Source organism: Sus scrofa, chromosome 13 (genome assembly GCF_000003025.6).
Source record: "Sus scrofa isolate TJ Tabasco breed Duroc chromosome 13, Sscrofa11.1, whole genome shotgun sequence".
NCBI lineage: Eukaryota > Metazoa > Chordata > Mammalia > Artiodactyla > Suidae > Sus > Sus scrofa.
In genome coordinates, this window is record NC_010455.5 from 21,816,207 (window position 1) to 21,832,169 (window position 15,963).

General features: G+C 41.4%; 1 protein-coding gene across 4 annotated transcripts in view; it reads right to left on the reverse strand.

Annotated features, from left to right (window-relative positions):
• The window catches only part of MLH1 (mutL homolog 1), an 86,514-nt gene that overhangs the window by 24,931 nt on the left and 45,620 nt on the right, over positions 1 to 15,963 (reverse strand). For all 4 annotated transcript variants that reach the window (XM_021068364.1, XM_021068365.1, XM_021068366.1 and 1 more), the window contains 2 exon segments: positions 13,446 to 13,819; positions 2,902 to 3,050 (listed from right to left, as the gene is read on the reverse strand). In XM_021068364.1, coding sequence (XP_020924023.1) covers positions 2,902 to 3,050; positions 13,446 to 13,819 — 523 coding nt within the window.

Below are 15,963 nucleotides of genomic sequence, written 5' to 3' on the forward strand. Positions count from 1 at the left end.
GATTCAAGTGATAGCAAATAAATAATGACATTCTTCACTCTCCTTAATTAACAGATCAAAATTATGTGACTGGCAGTAAGTAACTTAGTCATTACTAATCCAGGACTGAGCCTAATCCCATGGACACGTGATGGCATACTGGGCCAGAAATTAACCTTGTTTGTTGCTTGAAAGTGTACCCACAAGGAATGGGTAAATCCAGATTCAAAAACTGTCTGTGGAGCACTCAACTCTGACACCCTTCCAAAATAAAGAATCCAGGGCTTCCCCAAGGCTGCTCCTCCTAACCACTCTCCTTCAGCAAAGATCTGAGTCCCCAGCCAAGCAAATAAATGCAACTAAGAACGTCATTAAAGGAAAGCATCTTCCTTCTTTCCTGGGCCAGGGACACAGCTCTCTGAGGGTACAGCCAGGCTCTGGCCTACCTCCTCAAATCTGAGCTTCAGAGAAATCCCTGTAGGCATTCAACCCAGAGACAACCAGCTTCCTGGCTGGGGCTGTGGGTATTAACAGATGCCACTGGAAGGACCTGAGGCAGAGACCTCTCTACGTGCACACTGTCTCTCAGGTGTTCATCACGACAACCCAGTAGGGCCTGTATCAGGAGCACCATTTCACAGAGCAGAAAAAGGCTGTCCCAAAAAAGGTCAACAGGAGTTCCCATCATGGTTCTGTGGTTAACGAACCCGACTACTACTCATAAAGATATGGGTTCAATCCCTGGCCTTGCTAGGTGGATTAAGGATCCAGCTTGCTGTGTGCTATGGTGTAGGTTGCAGATGTGGCTCAGATCCTGTGTTGCTGTGGCTATGGCGTAGGCCAGCAGCTACAGCTCCGATTCGACCCCTGGCCTCCATATGCTGCAGATGCGGCCCTAAAAAGACAAGTGAAAAAAAAAAAAAAAAAAAAAAAAGATAAACAGATTTCCAACTGGCCATGGTATATTGGCAGGAGCTTCAGCAGAGTTTTGCTGGCTCCAAAGTAACAGCCCCACTCCCCACACCAGGACCATGACTCCCTCTTTAAGACCTTTCTCTGAGTCTGAAAATAGCCTCAGTCTGAGAGATCAGGGTGCTTGGCCCACCATGTGATCTAGAGCAGCAGATATGGTTTTGTATCTAAATCCTGGGCCAACCTCTCCACTGCAAGCCACTCCAGTAACAACACACGTTGGAAGCACCCGGGCCAGTTTTGCAAGGTACAGATATTCCAACTAATCTGTCTTCCCCATTTTCCATTTCCTTATCTTTAAAACAGATAACAGCATCTTCTCTGCCTCCTTCACAAGACTATGACAGAATTAAATCAGGTAATGTGCATGTACATACAATTTTATAATATTTAGATTCATCACCACCTTGGCAATGGACAACAAACCTGTCTACACTTGGTGTAGGTTAATTTTATAGTGCACTTAAAATAGCTGCAACTATTCAGAAATGTATTGAAATTACGACTTAAATACCCTGCTCTGCGTGAGGAATGCAAACCCTTAAAGAAAACTCAGTAAATTCCAAATCTGAGGGAGTCTGTCAATTAAAACAACTGTGAGGAAGGCTGCTAAATACATCAAGTCACGGCCCACCTTCTATTTTAATATTTAAAATAGTTTTAAAAGCTCCCAGCTTGAAAGCCAGTAACAGAGGGGAAGAGCAACAGAGCAAATCTTCCTGGAAACAGAAATCAGAAGCCAGCTGGTGAGACCTTAATCACAGGAAGTGTACCCTTCCCAAGAGAAGAGACCCCCTATGCCTTTCCCCACATGCAGACAAAGGCCCAGAGTGTGAAGAAAAGAAAGAACAAGCAAGGAAAAGCAAACTGAGGCCTCCCTGATCTGTGCAAACAAGCAGTGACTGAGACAGAGAAGATATAAGGGGCCTCTGAGTCAGGGAGGCTGTTAGGAGCCTGAGGATCAATGGGAAAGGCACTGAATTGCTCCTTAGCATTCATTTCTTTTAAAAGTCAGTCCAGGTTGTCATATTTTAAGATAACTTTTACAGTAGTGTTAAAATATAACTTGTTTAAAACATCAAGAAATGTGTAAAAGGTGAAAAGCAGAAAGGCCAGAGCTAAAAGTATGCAGACTCAAGTGCAGAGCCATCCTCTGGAGCCCGGCAATGATGGCTTCACTCGGAGCACAACCGAGGCTTGCCAAGTGCAGGCAGGACCAATAGGGTCAAGGCGCTGTCACAGGCCTCAATCCCTGTGTCGGTTCACCCCTAGGAGGTGATGGTTTCTAAAACCATCAACTGAGTTTGGAGTAATGGGGACCCAGATGGAATTCTATACTCAGGTGTTCTGAGATCTATTTCTGAGAAAGAAGATAAATGACTTTTCACTTTGTCCTCAGGATACAAAAGTATCCATTGACTGCTTACTCTGTACCATGTGTTTTACTTAATTTTTCTCTCTAATCAGCACAATTATCTTCAAGGGTAAAATTAATGCCATTTTACACATAAGGAAAAGCCAAGGCACAGAAAGGTTAGGTCATGAGTCTAAGGTCACACAGCAGAAGCATCAGTGCCCAGGTATGAACCAGGGCCCTCCAGAGCCTGGAGCAACAGCATACCCTGGGCAGGCTACAGGATTAGCATCTGGCTGATAGTTACACTTCTTTGTAGCTAAGACAGAAACAAATTGAAGATTATTTAAATGACCACTTTACTGATTCCTCTGGTTTAATGAGTGTACTGATTAATTCTAATTAAAACTAGAGACTACTTTTTCCCTTCTTTCCCAGTTGAAAATTATCTTTAAGCTGCCACCGCCTTGGTTTAAGAAAGAAAGTAAGCTGGGACTGAGAGGCTGTCCCAACACAAATGCTTCCAGCATTTCCAAAACCTCCATGTTAGCAGTTCTGGCCCTGGGAGTGGCAGGCCGCCCTCTGCACTTACGTACTCTCATGTCCCCGCTCATTGATTTCTTCCTGGAGAGTCAGAACACTTGTGAGGTTAATGATCCTTCTCCGGGGGATACAAGCTGCTGTCATTTCCTTTCGGTTTGCATCCTCCACCATTTCCACATCAGAGCTTTCCCGATGTCTCTTTCTGTAGAGAAGACGACAAACTGACAGCTCAATACTATCTTAAATTTTTTTTTTTTTTTTTTACTCAGTGAAATTTTTTATTTTGGAGAAGGGAGCAGCCTCTCTGTGCTGGCTCTGCTCATCTGGGGCGGGCCCCTTATGCTAGTGGCAGGCTGGCCAGATCTGTCTGTTCTCCTGGATACAGGTTCCCTGACATCCCTCAGGCCCTAGCACTGGATGCTACGCACAGCAGGGGTTTGGGGTCTGGCTTAGCCCATAAACCTGCAGGACCTTGAGCAAGTTTGCTGATCACACCACGTCTCATTTACTCAAGGCCTCCATCCATGCCTCAGGCACTGTTATAATACTGACCTCATATAGCCATGAACAAGCCAGACAATGTGACTGCCCACCAGATGCTGACAAAATGCTATGTCAAAAATACAAGATTCACAAAAACAAACTCAAAATGGATTAAAGACCTAAATATGGAGTTCCCGTTGTGGAGCAGCATAAACAAATCCAACTAGGAACCACAAGGTTGCGGGTTTGATCCCAGGCCTCACTCAGCAGGTCAAGGATCCAGCGTTGCCGTGAGCTGTGGTGTAGATTGCAGATGAGGCTTGGACCTGGTGTTGCTGTGGCTGTGGCATAGGCTGGCGGCTACAGCTCCAATTAGACCCTTAGCCTGGGAAACTCCATGTGCTGCAGGTGTGATCCTAAAAAGACAAAAAAAAAAAAAAAAAAAAAAAAAGACAGACCTAAATATAAGACTGGATACTATAAAACTCTTAGGGAAAACATAGGCCAAACACTGACATAAACACAGCAATAGCTTCTCAGATCCACCTCCTAAACCAATGACAATAAAAATAAAAATAAACATATGGAACCTAATTAAACTAAAACTTTTTGCATAGCAAAGGAAACCCTAAACAAAATGAAAAAACAGCTCACAGGTTAGGAGAAAATATTTGAAAAATGAAGCAACTGCAAGAGATTAATCTCCAAAATATACCAGTATTTCCTGAAGTTCAACCAAAAAAACCCAATCAAAAAATAAGGAGAAGATCTAAGCAGACAATTCTTCAAAGAACACATACAAATGGCCAAATAATATGTGAAAAGATGTTCAACCTCACTAATTATTAGAGAAATGCAAATCAAAACTACCATGAGGTACCACTTTACACCAGCCAGAATAGCCATCATCAAAAAGTCTACTAACAATAAATGCTGGAGAGTGTGGAGAAAAGGGAACCCTACTACACTCTTAGTGGGAATGTAAATTAGTGCAACCACTATGGAAAACAGTATGGAGAGTCTTCAAAAAATTAAAAACAGAATTACCATTTGATCCAGCAATCCTACTCCTGGGCATCTATGCAGAGAGAAAAACTATGACTAGAAAAGATGCATGTACTCCAATGTTCACTGCAGCACTACATACAATAGCCAAGACATGGAAGCAACCTAAATGTCTACCAACGGAGGAGTAGATAAAGAAGATGTGGTACATATACACAATGGAATATTACTCAGCCAAAAAAAGGAATGAAATAATGGCATTTGCAGCAATATGGATGGGCCTAGAAATTAACACGCTAAGTGAAGTTAGACAGTGAGACACCAACATCACATGCTATTACTTATATGTGGAATCTAAAAAAAAAAGGATAGAATGAACTTCTCTGCCAAACAGATACTGACTCACAGACTTTGAAAAACTTATGGTTTCCAAAGGAGAGAGGTTGGGGGAGGGAGGAATGGACTGGAGGTTCAGGAGGGAAATGCCATAAAATTGGGCTCTGTTGATAGTTGTACAACTCTAAAAATATAATAAAATTCATTGAGTTAAAAAAAAAAAATACAGGAGTTCCCAAAGTGTCTCAGTGGTAATGACTCTGACTAGTAACCATGAGGATGAGGGCTTGATCCCTGGCCTCACTCAGGGGTTTAAGGATCTGATGTTGCCATGAGCTGTGTGGTCTAGGTTGCAGAAGTGGCTGGGATCTGGCACTGCTGTGGCTGTGGGGTAGGCCGGCAGCTACAGCTCCAATTGGACCCCTAGCCTGGGAACTTCCATATGCTGCAGGTACAGCCCTAAAAACAAAACAAACAAACAAACAAAAAACCACGGAAAAAAAAAAGGTGGAGTTCCCACTGTGGTACTGCAGTTTAGGGATCTGATGTTATCTCTGCGGTGGCACAGGTTTAATTCCCAGCCTGGTGCAGTGGATTAGGAATCCAGTGTTGCAGAGTTCCCATCAGGGTTCAGCGGTTAACGAACCTGACTAGCATCCATGAGGATGTGGATTTGATCCCTGGCCTTGCTCAGTGGGTTGAGAATCCAGCATTTGGCATGAGCTGTGGTGTTAAGGTGAAGACGCAGCTCAAATCCCCGTTGCTGTGGCCATAGTGTAGGCTGGCAGCTACAGCTCCAATTTGACCCCTAGCCTGGAAACCTCCATATCCTGTGGGTGTGACCTTAAAAAGACAAAAAAAAAAAAAGAATCCAGTGTTGCCACAGCTGAGGGGCAGGTCACAGCTGTGGCTCAGACTTGATCCCTGGACTGGGAACTTCCATATGCCTCATCAGTGGGGCGCAGGGATGAATCAATCAATCAAAGTAACAGAATGCAGTGGAAGCTAAAGGTCTCTGGTAAGAGATGATACACATCCAAGTTGAGACTTGGGTAACAAGAAGCCATAGAGTTTCTGGGATGAGGGACCAGTGAGAAAAAAGGGCTGAGAGCTCAGTGAGGTCAGGTCAGCCTCCAGAGCAGTGCAGCCAAAGCACCACAACAGGGAAGAGAATGATGGGCAGGATGGTTGCACCCCAAGTGCAGTGGGAAGAACTGGTTTTCAGCAAAGAGTGACACACTTTGACTCCTGTTTTAAAGACTTTGTTTCAAGGTGGGATCAAGATGGCAGAGGAGTAAGATGTGGTATTCACCTTCTTCCACAAAAAAATCAACAAAAACCATCTACATGTAGAAAGATACACACAGAATATCTACTGAATTCTGGCCTAAGACCTTAAGCCTCCAAAAAGGGCAAGAAACCATCCACATAACTGGCTAGAACAAAAGTGGGAAAAAAGAGTAGAAAGGAATCGGGACAAACTACCACTCTTGAGAGGGAGCTGTGAAAGAGGGAAAGAATCTACACCATGGTAAGCATCCTTATGGGGAGATCAGCCAAGACAGAGGGACCTCAAAGCCTCAGAGAAAAGCAGAGCAGCTGGACTGAGGAGGATAAAGCAGAGTGAGAGCTACATATACCACTGGCACCACCATTTCCGGACAACACAGCCTGAGATGTTCACTGAGACTCAGGCTCGAGACGTCAGTTCCAAGGAGAGGACTAGGGTGGCTGTGTGGAAACAGCCTAAGGGGCTAGGGAGCAGTGCGCCAAGGGTAGGGAGCAGAGCACTAAATCCAAGGGAACCAGGGAGGAGGTCGGGGACCGCATGAGAAGCAAAGCATCATTGGTAAGTAGGGTAAGAGGAGGAGGGACAGATCACCACAGGAATATCATTCTCTGTGCACATGCAGACTCTTCGAGGGCAGGGCTACAGGCAGCAAGCTAAGCAGGAAGGAGTGCCTTTTGCCTGGTCTACAGGTGGCAGGAGACAAAGTCAGTCATCTCAGACTCCAGAGGTGGGCATGGCCCACCACTACTAGGGGTCTGTGAACAGGCAAACCTATGGCCCCAGTCACCTCAGAGGATAGCAGAGAGGTGGGCACTGCAACCAAGCACCAACTGTTTTCATTCTCACACTCCCCTGGAAACGTACATGCCCTACCACTGCCACTGCCACTGCCACACACTCCAGGTGATGCCTACACCTGTCTGGGGGTCACTGCCACTTCCCAGAGCCCTGCAACTAGGATCAGTCTGCACTACCTTCTTGTTGGCCCTTGCCACTGTTAAGGGCCCAATAAACAGGCACTGGCTAACAGCCCAGCCCACTGCCTCCATCCCACCTTCCTGGAAGCAGACACAGCACCATAAAGAGAAACAGTAAGCCCTCACAAAATACCCAGCAGTGCTCATGCATACAAACAGCCCCCCAAGACTACAATAGTTGTTTTCCCTTTACTCACAGAATAAGAAAACTACAAACAAAAGGAAGAAGCTCAGGAACCACTCCCAGTCAGAGAATAGGAGAATTCACCCGAAGGAGCCAGCAATGAAACAGACTTCTGCAGTCTAACAGTCACAGAATTCAAAAAGGAGACAGTGAAAATACTGAAGGAATTAAGAGAGGATATGAGGTTACTTTAGAAAGAAAGTAGAAACTATAAGGAGAAGCCAAGAAAAATTAGAAAATTCAATTTTTCTAACTGTACAGACTCAAGCTGAGTTAAAGATACTGAAGAGCAGAATGAATAAAGCACAAGAACAAATTAGTGGCTTTGAAGATAGAATAATGGAAATTACCCAATCAGGACAGCAGATAGAAAACCAAATGAAAAAAAGAAGAAAGCAATACAAGAGATCTATAGGATAATACAAAGGGGGCCAATCTATGCATAATAAGGATTTCAGAAGAAGAAGATAAAGAAAAGGGGATTGAAACTATACTTGATGAAATTATGGCTGAAATTTCCAAATCAAAAGTAAACAGACATCAACTGCAGGAAAAACAGAGGGTCCCAAACAAAATGAACCCAAACATACCCACACCAAGACATAATAAAAATGGCAAACGTTAAAGATGAAGAGAAGACTCTAAAGGCAGCAAGAAAAAAAAAAGTTAATTATAAGAGAACCCCAAAGGCAATCAGCTGATTTCTCTAGAGAAAACACTACAGGCCAGAAGAGAGTGGCAAGATATACTTAAAGTTCTAAAAGGAGTAATTTTGCAGCCTAGAATATTCTACCCAGCAAGAATATCATTTAAAATAGATAGAGAGATAAAAAATTTCTCCAACAAACAAAAACTGAAAGAGTACAGCAATATTAAACCCATTCTAAATACTGAAAAGTCTCCTCTAAATAAAAAAGAAGAAGAAATAGGATGGAGGAAGTCACAGTTGCAAAGTAATCATTTAAATAAGCCAGTATACAGATCCAATCTAAAAAAAAAAAAAAAAATAACTATTGTAAAAGTGACGATTGACACAGGAATAGCAAAAGAATAAACATGAAGATGTTAAAAAGGACATCAAAGTCATAAAATGTGGGGAAAGAAAGAAAGAAAATCTATTAAGCAATATTAAACAATGGTTAAAAATTTAAAAAAAAAAACTAGACTCTTTTTTTAGAATGTGTTTGAGCCTATATGACTATCAAGCTAAAGCAAGTAGATAAAAGAGTTCAACATACTTGAAAAACAAGGCAACCACAAATTAAAACCAAATGTTGCATTCACAAACACCAAACAGAAGAGAACACAAGCATAAAATAAAAGGAAATCATCCAACTAAAAAAAAAGAACAAAGGAGAAACATAGAATCAATTGGAAAACAAGGTTTAAAATGGCATATCAATTTATTTATCAATTTTTTATCAATGTATTTATCAATAATTACCTTAAATGTCAACGGACTGAATGTTCCAATCAAAAGATATAGAGTGGAAGACTGGATAAAAAAACAAGAGTTTACAGTATACTGCCTACAAGAGACTCATCTTAGGGCAAAGGACACACATAAATTGAAAGTGAGGGACTAGAAAAAGATATTTCATGCAAATGGAAAAGACAGGAAAGCAGGAGTTGCAATACTTATATCAGACAAAATAGACTTTAAAACGAAGACCATAAAGAAAGACAAAGAAGGACACTATTTAATGATAAAAGGACCCATTCAAGAGGATATTACACTTGACAATATTACAATATCAAAAGGACATTACACTTGACAATATATATGCCCCTAATACAGGAGCACCCAAATACATACAACAAATACTAACAAACATAAAAGCAGAAACTGATGGGAATACCGAAAGAGTAGGACACTTTTTTTTGCTTTTTTGGGGCTGCACCTGCGGCATATGTAAATTTCCAGGTTAGGGGTCCAATTGGAGCTACAGCTGCCAGCCTACGCCACAGCCACGGCAACACAGGATCCAAGACGGGTCTGTGACCTACATCATAGCTCATGACAATGCTGGATCCTTAACCCACTGAACAAGGCCAGGGATCGAACCCACATCCTCATGGATACTAGTCAGATTTGTCTCTGCTGTGCCACAATGGAACTCCTGGTAGGAGGAGACTTTAAGACCCCACTCACAGCAATGAACAGATAGATCCTTTAGACAGAAAATCAATAAGGCAACAGAGATCCTAAATGACACAACAGATAGGTTAAACTTAATTCATATTTTCAGGACATTACATCCAGAAAAATCAGAACATACATACTTTTCAAGTGCACAAGGAACGTTCTCAAGGATTGACCACACACAGGGCACAAAACGAACCTCAAAAAATTTAAGAGTATAGAAATTATTTCAAGTATCTTCTCTGACCACAATGGCATGAAACCAGAAATCAACCACAGGAAAAAAATGAGAAAAAACTGACTACATGGAAACTAAACAAGTTGCTACTAAAAAACCAATGGGTCAATGAGGAAATCAAAAGGGAAATTAAAAAATACCTTGAGACAAATGATAATGAAAACACAGCCAGTCAAAATCTATGGGATGCCACAAAAGCAGTTCTTAGATGGAAGTTCACAGCAATACAGGCTTTCCTCAGAAAAGAAGAAAAATCTCAAATCAACAACTTAACCTACCACCTAAAAAGAATTAGAAAAAGAACAAACAAAACCTAAAGTCAGCACAAAGAAGGAAAGCATAAAGATCAGAGAGGAAATCAATAAAATAAAGATCCAAAAAAATAATAAAACCAAAAGCTGGTTCTCTGAAAGGGTAAACAAAATTGACAAACTTCTGGCCAGACTCACCAAGAAGAGAGAAAGAACACAAATACAAAATTAGAAGTGAAAAAGGAGAAGTGTCAATGGATACTGCAGAAATACAAACAAAATTAAGAGAATACTATTAACGATTACATGCCAAAAAATCGACAACCCAGAAGAAATGGACAACTTCCTAGAGACATACAGCCCATCAAAACTGAATCAAAAAGGTAAAGATGAATTTAACAGATCGATCACTAGAAATGAAATTGAGTATGTAATAAAAACTCCCTACAAACAAAAGATCAGGACTAAATGGCTTCACAGGTGAATTCTACCAAACATACAAAGAACTTATAACCAAATTTTCCAAAAGGTTGAAGAAGAAGGAACACTCTTAAAGACATTCTATGAAGCCACCATCATCCTAATACTAAAACCGGACAAAAATACTACCCAAAAAGAAAATTATAGGCCAATAACTCTGATGAATATAGATGCAAAAATTCTCAACAAAATTATAGCCAACCAAATCCAACAATATATAAAAGAAGATCATACCACAACCACATGGGATTCATCCCAAGTTCACTAGTGTGTTCAACACACACAAATCAATGTCATACACCACATTACCAAGAGAAAAGTCAAAAACCACATGATCATCTCAACAGATGCAGAAAAAGCATTCAATGAAGTCCAACATCCATTCACGATAAAAACTCTTACCAAAGTGGGTACAGACGGAACATACGTTAACATAGTGAAAGCCATTTATGACAAACCCACAGCCAACATAATACTCAATGGAGAAAAGCAGAAAACCTTCCTGCTAAAATCTAGCACAAGGCAAGTATGCCCATTCTCACCATTTTTATTCAACACAGTACTGGAAGTTTAGCCACAACAATCAGACAAACAAAATAAATAAAAGGTATCCAAATTGGAAGAGAAGAGTGACATAAACTGTCACTCTATGCAGATGACATGACACTATATATAGAAAACCCAATAGACTCCACACAAAAACAACTCCAACTGATCAATGAATTCAGAAAAATAGGATATAAGATTAATACTGAAAAATCAGTTGCATTTCTGCATACTAATAATACAATATAAAAACACAATACCTTTTAAAATCACACCCAGGAATTCCCATCATGGCTCAGCAAAAACCTATCTGATTAGTATCCATGAAGACACAGGTTCAAACTCTGGCATCACTCAGTGGGTTAAAGATCTGGCATGCCATGAGCTGTGATGTAGGTTGCAGACGCAGCTTGGACCCATGTTGCTGTGGCTGTGGTACAGGCCAGCAGGTACAGTTTCAATTCAATCCCTAGCCTGGGAACCTCCATATGCCCTGGATGTGGCCCTAAGAAGACAAAAAAGGGAAGGGAAGGGGAAAAAATGAAATGAAATAAAATCACACCCCCAAAAATTAAATACCTAGGAGTAAACCTCACCAAGGAGGTGAAGACTTATGTGCTGAGAACTATAAAACATTCATCAAGGAAATTAAAGGACATTCAAAGAAATGCAAAGCTATTCCATGCTCCTGGACTGGAAGAATCAATATCATTAAAATGGATTGGAAGAATCAGTATCATTAAAATCAATGCAATCCTTATCAAATTACCCCTGACATTTTTCACAGAACTAGAACAAACAACCCCAAAATTTATATGAAACCATAAAAGATCCAGAATTGCCAGAACAATTTTGAGGAACAAAAACCAAGCAGGAGGCATAATTTTCCCAGACTTGAGACAACATTACAAAGCTACAGTAACCACAACAGTGCGGTAGTGGTACAAAAAAAGACATACAGACCAAAAGAACAGAATACAGAATACAGAAATAATAAACTCAGATACCTATGGTCAATTAATATTCAACAAAGGCATGAATATAAAATGGGGAAAAGACAGTCTCTAGCAATTTGTGCTGGGAAAACTGGAGAGCTGCATGTAAATCAATGAAATTAGAACATACCCTCACACCATGCAAAAAAAATAAACAGAATGGCTTAAAGACTTAAACATAAGACAAGACACCATAAAACTAGAAGAGAACACAGGCAAAACATTCTCTGACATCAACCATGCAAATGTTTCCTTAGGTAGTCTCCCAAAGCACAGAAATAAAAACAAAAATAAACCAATGGGACCTAATCAAACTGACAAGCTTTTGCACAGCAAAGGAAACAAAAAGACAACCTAAGGAATGGGAGAAAATATTTTCAAACAATGCAACGGACATGGGCTTAATCTCCAAAATACACAAACTACTCATACAACTCAACAGGAAAAAAAAAAAAAGACCCAAGTGAAAAATGCACAGAAGACCTGAATAGACATTTCTTCAAAGAAGACATATGGATGGCCAACAGGCACATGAAAAATGCTCAACATCATTGATTATTAGAAAAATGCAAATCAAACCTAAGAGATACCACCTCACACTAGTCAGAATGGCCATCGTTAATAAGACAATAAATAAACGCTGGAGAGTATATGGAGAAAAGGGAACTCTCTGACACTGTTGGTGGGAATGTAAATTGATACAATCACTATGAAAAACAGTAATGGGGAGGACCTCAGAAAACTAAATATAAAATTACCATATGATCCAGCAATCCCACTCCTGGACATCTATCTATCCGGACAAAACCTTCATTGAAAAAGACAGGAGTTCCCATCATGTCTCAGTGCAAATGAATCTGACTACTATCCAGGAGGATGCAGGTTCAATCCCTGACCTTCCTCAGTGGATTAAGGATCTGGTGTTGCTGTGAGCTGAGCTGTGGCTCAGATCCCAAGTTTGTGGCTGTGGTGTAGGCCAGCAGCTGTAGCTCCGATTCAACCCCTAGCCTGGAAACCTCCACATGCCACAGGTGCGGCCCTAAAAAGACACACACACAAAATACATACGCCCCTATACTCAATGCAACACTATCCACAATAGCCAAGACATGAAAACAACCTAAATGTCCATTGACAGATGAATGGATTAAGAAGATGTGATGCATAAACACAATGGAATACTACTCAGCCATAAAAAAGAACCAAATAATGCCATTTGCAGCAACATGGATGGAACTAGAGATTCTCATACTAACTCAAGTCAGAAAGAGAAAGACAAATACCATACATCACTTACATCTGTAATCTAATATATGGCCCAAATGAACCTATCTACAGAAAAAAGACTCATGGACCAGAACAGACTTATGGTTACCAAGGGAGAGGGAGAAGGAGTGGGATGGATTGGGAGTTTGGGGTTAATAGATACAGACTGTTGCATCTGGAGTAGATGAGCAATGAGATCCTGCTGTATAGCACAGGGAACTCTATCTAGTCACTTGTGATGGAACATGATGGAGGATAATGTGAAAAAAGACTATATATATGTGTGTGTGTATATATATATAGTAGATCAAGTATAATAAAAAATTTCTGTGACCATCCAAGTTAGAAGGGACTTTCATAAAGAAGGAAGGAGGCAAGCTGCACTTTCCCACAAGGCCATACCTGGGGTTCCCGGGGCTGGAAGGGGGACCTCTCTTCTCTGACAAGTCTGAAGTCCTCTCTGCTGTATCCTCCTCCAAGCTCTGATGCTTGGCAGCCACTTCAGAAGGAGCTGGAAGTTCAAGCATTTCCTCATCCTGCTGCCTGGCCTCACTACCAAAAGCATCTGTTCTGTCCTCGGGGACAATGGCCTGGGGCTGACTGGATAAGGACTTGCTCGCAGGCTGCAGGAAGGCATCAAGCTTCTGTTCCCGGCAATCTGTGCGGACCATCTGGTAGGCATAGACCTTGTCGCCACTTCCAGTAGATGAAGGCGTCACATCCGCTGCAGATTTAACCGCTTCCCCAGAGGGGCCAGTAAGACCTGGCAGTAAAGTCTGTGTCAAAAAAGACAGTGAGCAAATTCAGAATATGAGGTAGAGAAGTATAGGTCCTAAAATGGAGAAGCTAGAACCAAGTATAATCATTACTAAATCATTACAGAAGCAATTCTAACCAAAAGTTGAAGTATGAAATAAAAAATATACAAATATAAAATTCAAAAATACAGCAAAATCCTTGTTTTTTTGGGTTTTTTGTTTGTCTTTTCTTTTTTAGGGTCACACACGTGGCATATGGAAGTTCCCAAGCTAGGGGTCAAATCAGTACTATAGCTGCTAGCCTACGCCACAGCCATAGCAACACAGGATCTGAGCCATGTCTACAACCTACACCACAGCTCACGGCAATGCCGGATTCTTAACCCACTAAGTGAGGCCAGTGATCAAACCCATGTCCTCATTGATACTAGTCAAGTTTGTTACCACTGAGCCACAGTGGGAACTCCCAAAAATTCAGCAAGATCCTTATAATTTAAAATTCATTTTGACAGAAGTTCCCTGGTAGCCCAGCAGTTAAGGATTTGACATTGTCACTGCTGTGGCTAGGGCTTGGTCCCTGGCCCAGCAACTTGTGAATGCTGTAGGCGCAGCTAAAAAATATATATATATGTAAATAAATAAATAAATAAATAAATAGTTTGTTATAAAAATACTAGTGTAAAGCTCTCATATTTTTGTCTTTTTTTTTGCTGTCATAAGGCATTTCATTTCTTATTGTGGTAAAATATACATAAAATAAAATTTATTATTTAACCATTTTCAAGTGTCCACTCCTACAGCATTAAGTACATTCACACTATGGAGTTCCCATTGTGGCTCAGCAGAAATGAATCTGACTAGTATCTATGAGGATATGGGTTTGACCCCTGGCCTCACTCAGTGGCTTAAGGATCCAGTGATATGGAGCTCCCAGCATGGCGCAGCAGAAACGAATCCAACTAGGAAACATGAGGTCGCAGGTTCGATCCCTGGCCTCGCTCAGTGGGTTAAGGATCTGGTGTTGCCATGAGCAGTGGTGTAGGTCGCAGATGCGGCTCGGATCTGGCATTGCCATGGCTCTAGTGTAGGCCAGCAGCAATGGCTCTGATTAAACCCCTAGCCTGGGAACCTCCATATGCCATGGGTGTGGCCCTAAAATAAAAGACAAAACAAACAAAAAAATAAGGATCCAGCAATGTTGTGAGCTGTGGTGTAGGTCAAAGACGCAGGTAGGATCCCAGGTTGCTGTGGCTGTGGTGTAGGCTGGCAGCTGTAGCTCCGATTCATCCCCTAGCCTGGGAACTTCCATATGCCACATGAATGGCCCTAGAAAGAAAAAAAAAAAAAAGTACATTCACACTGTTGTACAACCATCACCACTAACCATCCTCCCATTACACGGTAACTCCCCACCCCGTCCTCCCCCACTAGCTTCTGGCAACCACCTTCCTATTTTTTTTTTTTTTTTTTTTTGCTATTTAGGCCACACTCAAGGCATAGGTTCCAGGCTAGGGGTCTAATCAGAGCTATAGCTGCCAGCCTACACCACAGCCACAGCAACACCAGATCCAAGCCAAGTCTGCGACCTACACCTCAGCTCATGGCAATACCAGATCCTTAATCCACTGAGTGAGGCCAGGAATCAAACCCACAACATCATGGTTCCTAGTCAGATTCATTTCTGCTGCGCCATGACAGGAACTCCTCCTATTGGCTATTTTTAAGTATATATATTTCTTGGCTCTGTCCACTGCAAAGGCCTGAAAGCAATGACCACCCAATAGCAATGAAACAACACCCCTCCATCCCAGATTATAGTCTCCAAATGCCAGTCCCCACTAAAATAAACCAGAGTTATTTGGAAAAGCGGCCAATTCCAGGGCACAGGCTGGGAAAGTACACAGCCTACAAACATCCTGTCTCACCAGAAACAAGGAAACGATCAAAGACTCATAGAATTAGGTCAAAAGGACAAGAGCACCTTGTCCTGAAGGGGCTTCCACTGGCCAAAGATGGAATAATCTGCCTACAATTGATTTATATTGCTTTGTTAACAGCTATGACAAAATACTAAAAGAGAAAGAAAAATGGAGAGGAAAAAGGGAAAGGGGGAAGGAGAGAGGGATAAACAGAAAAAATTCATCAAATGCTACTGAAAAAAA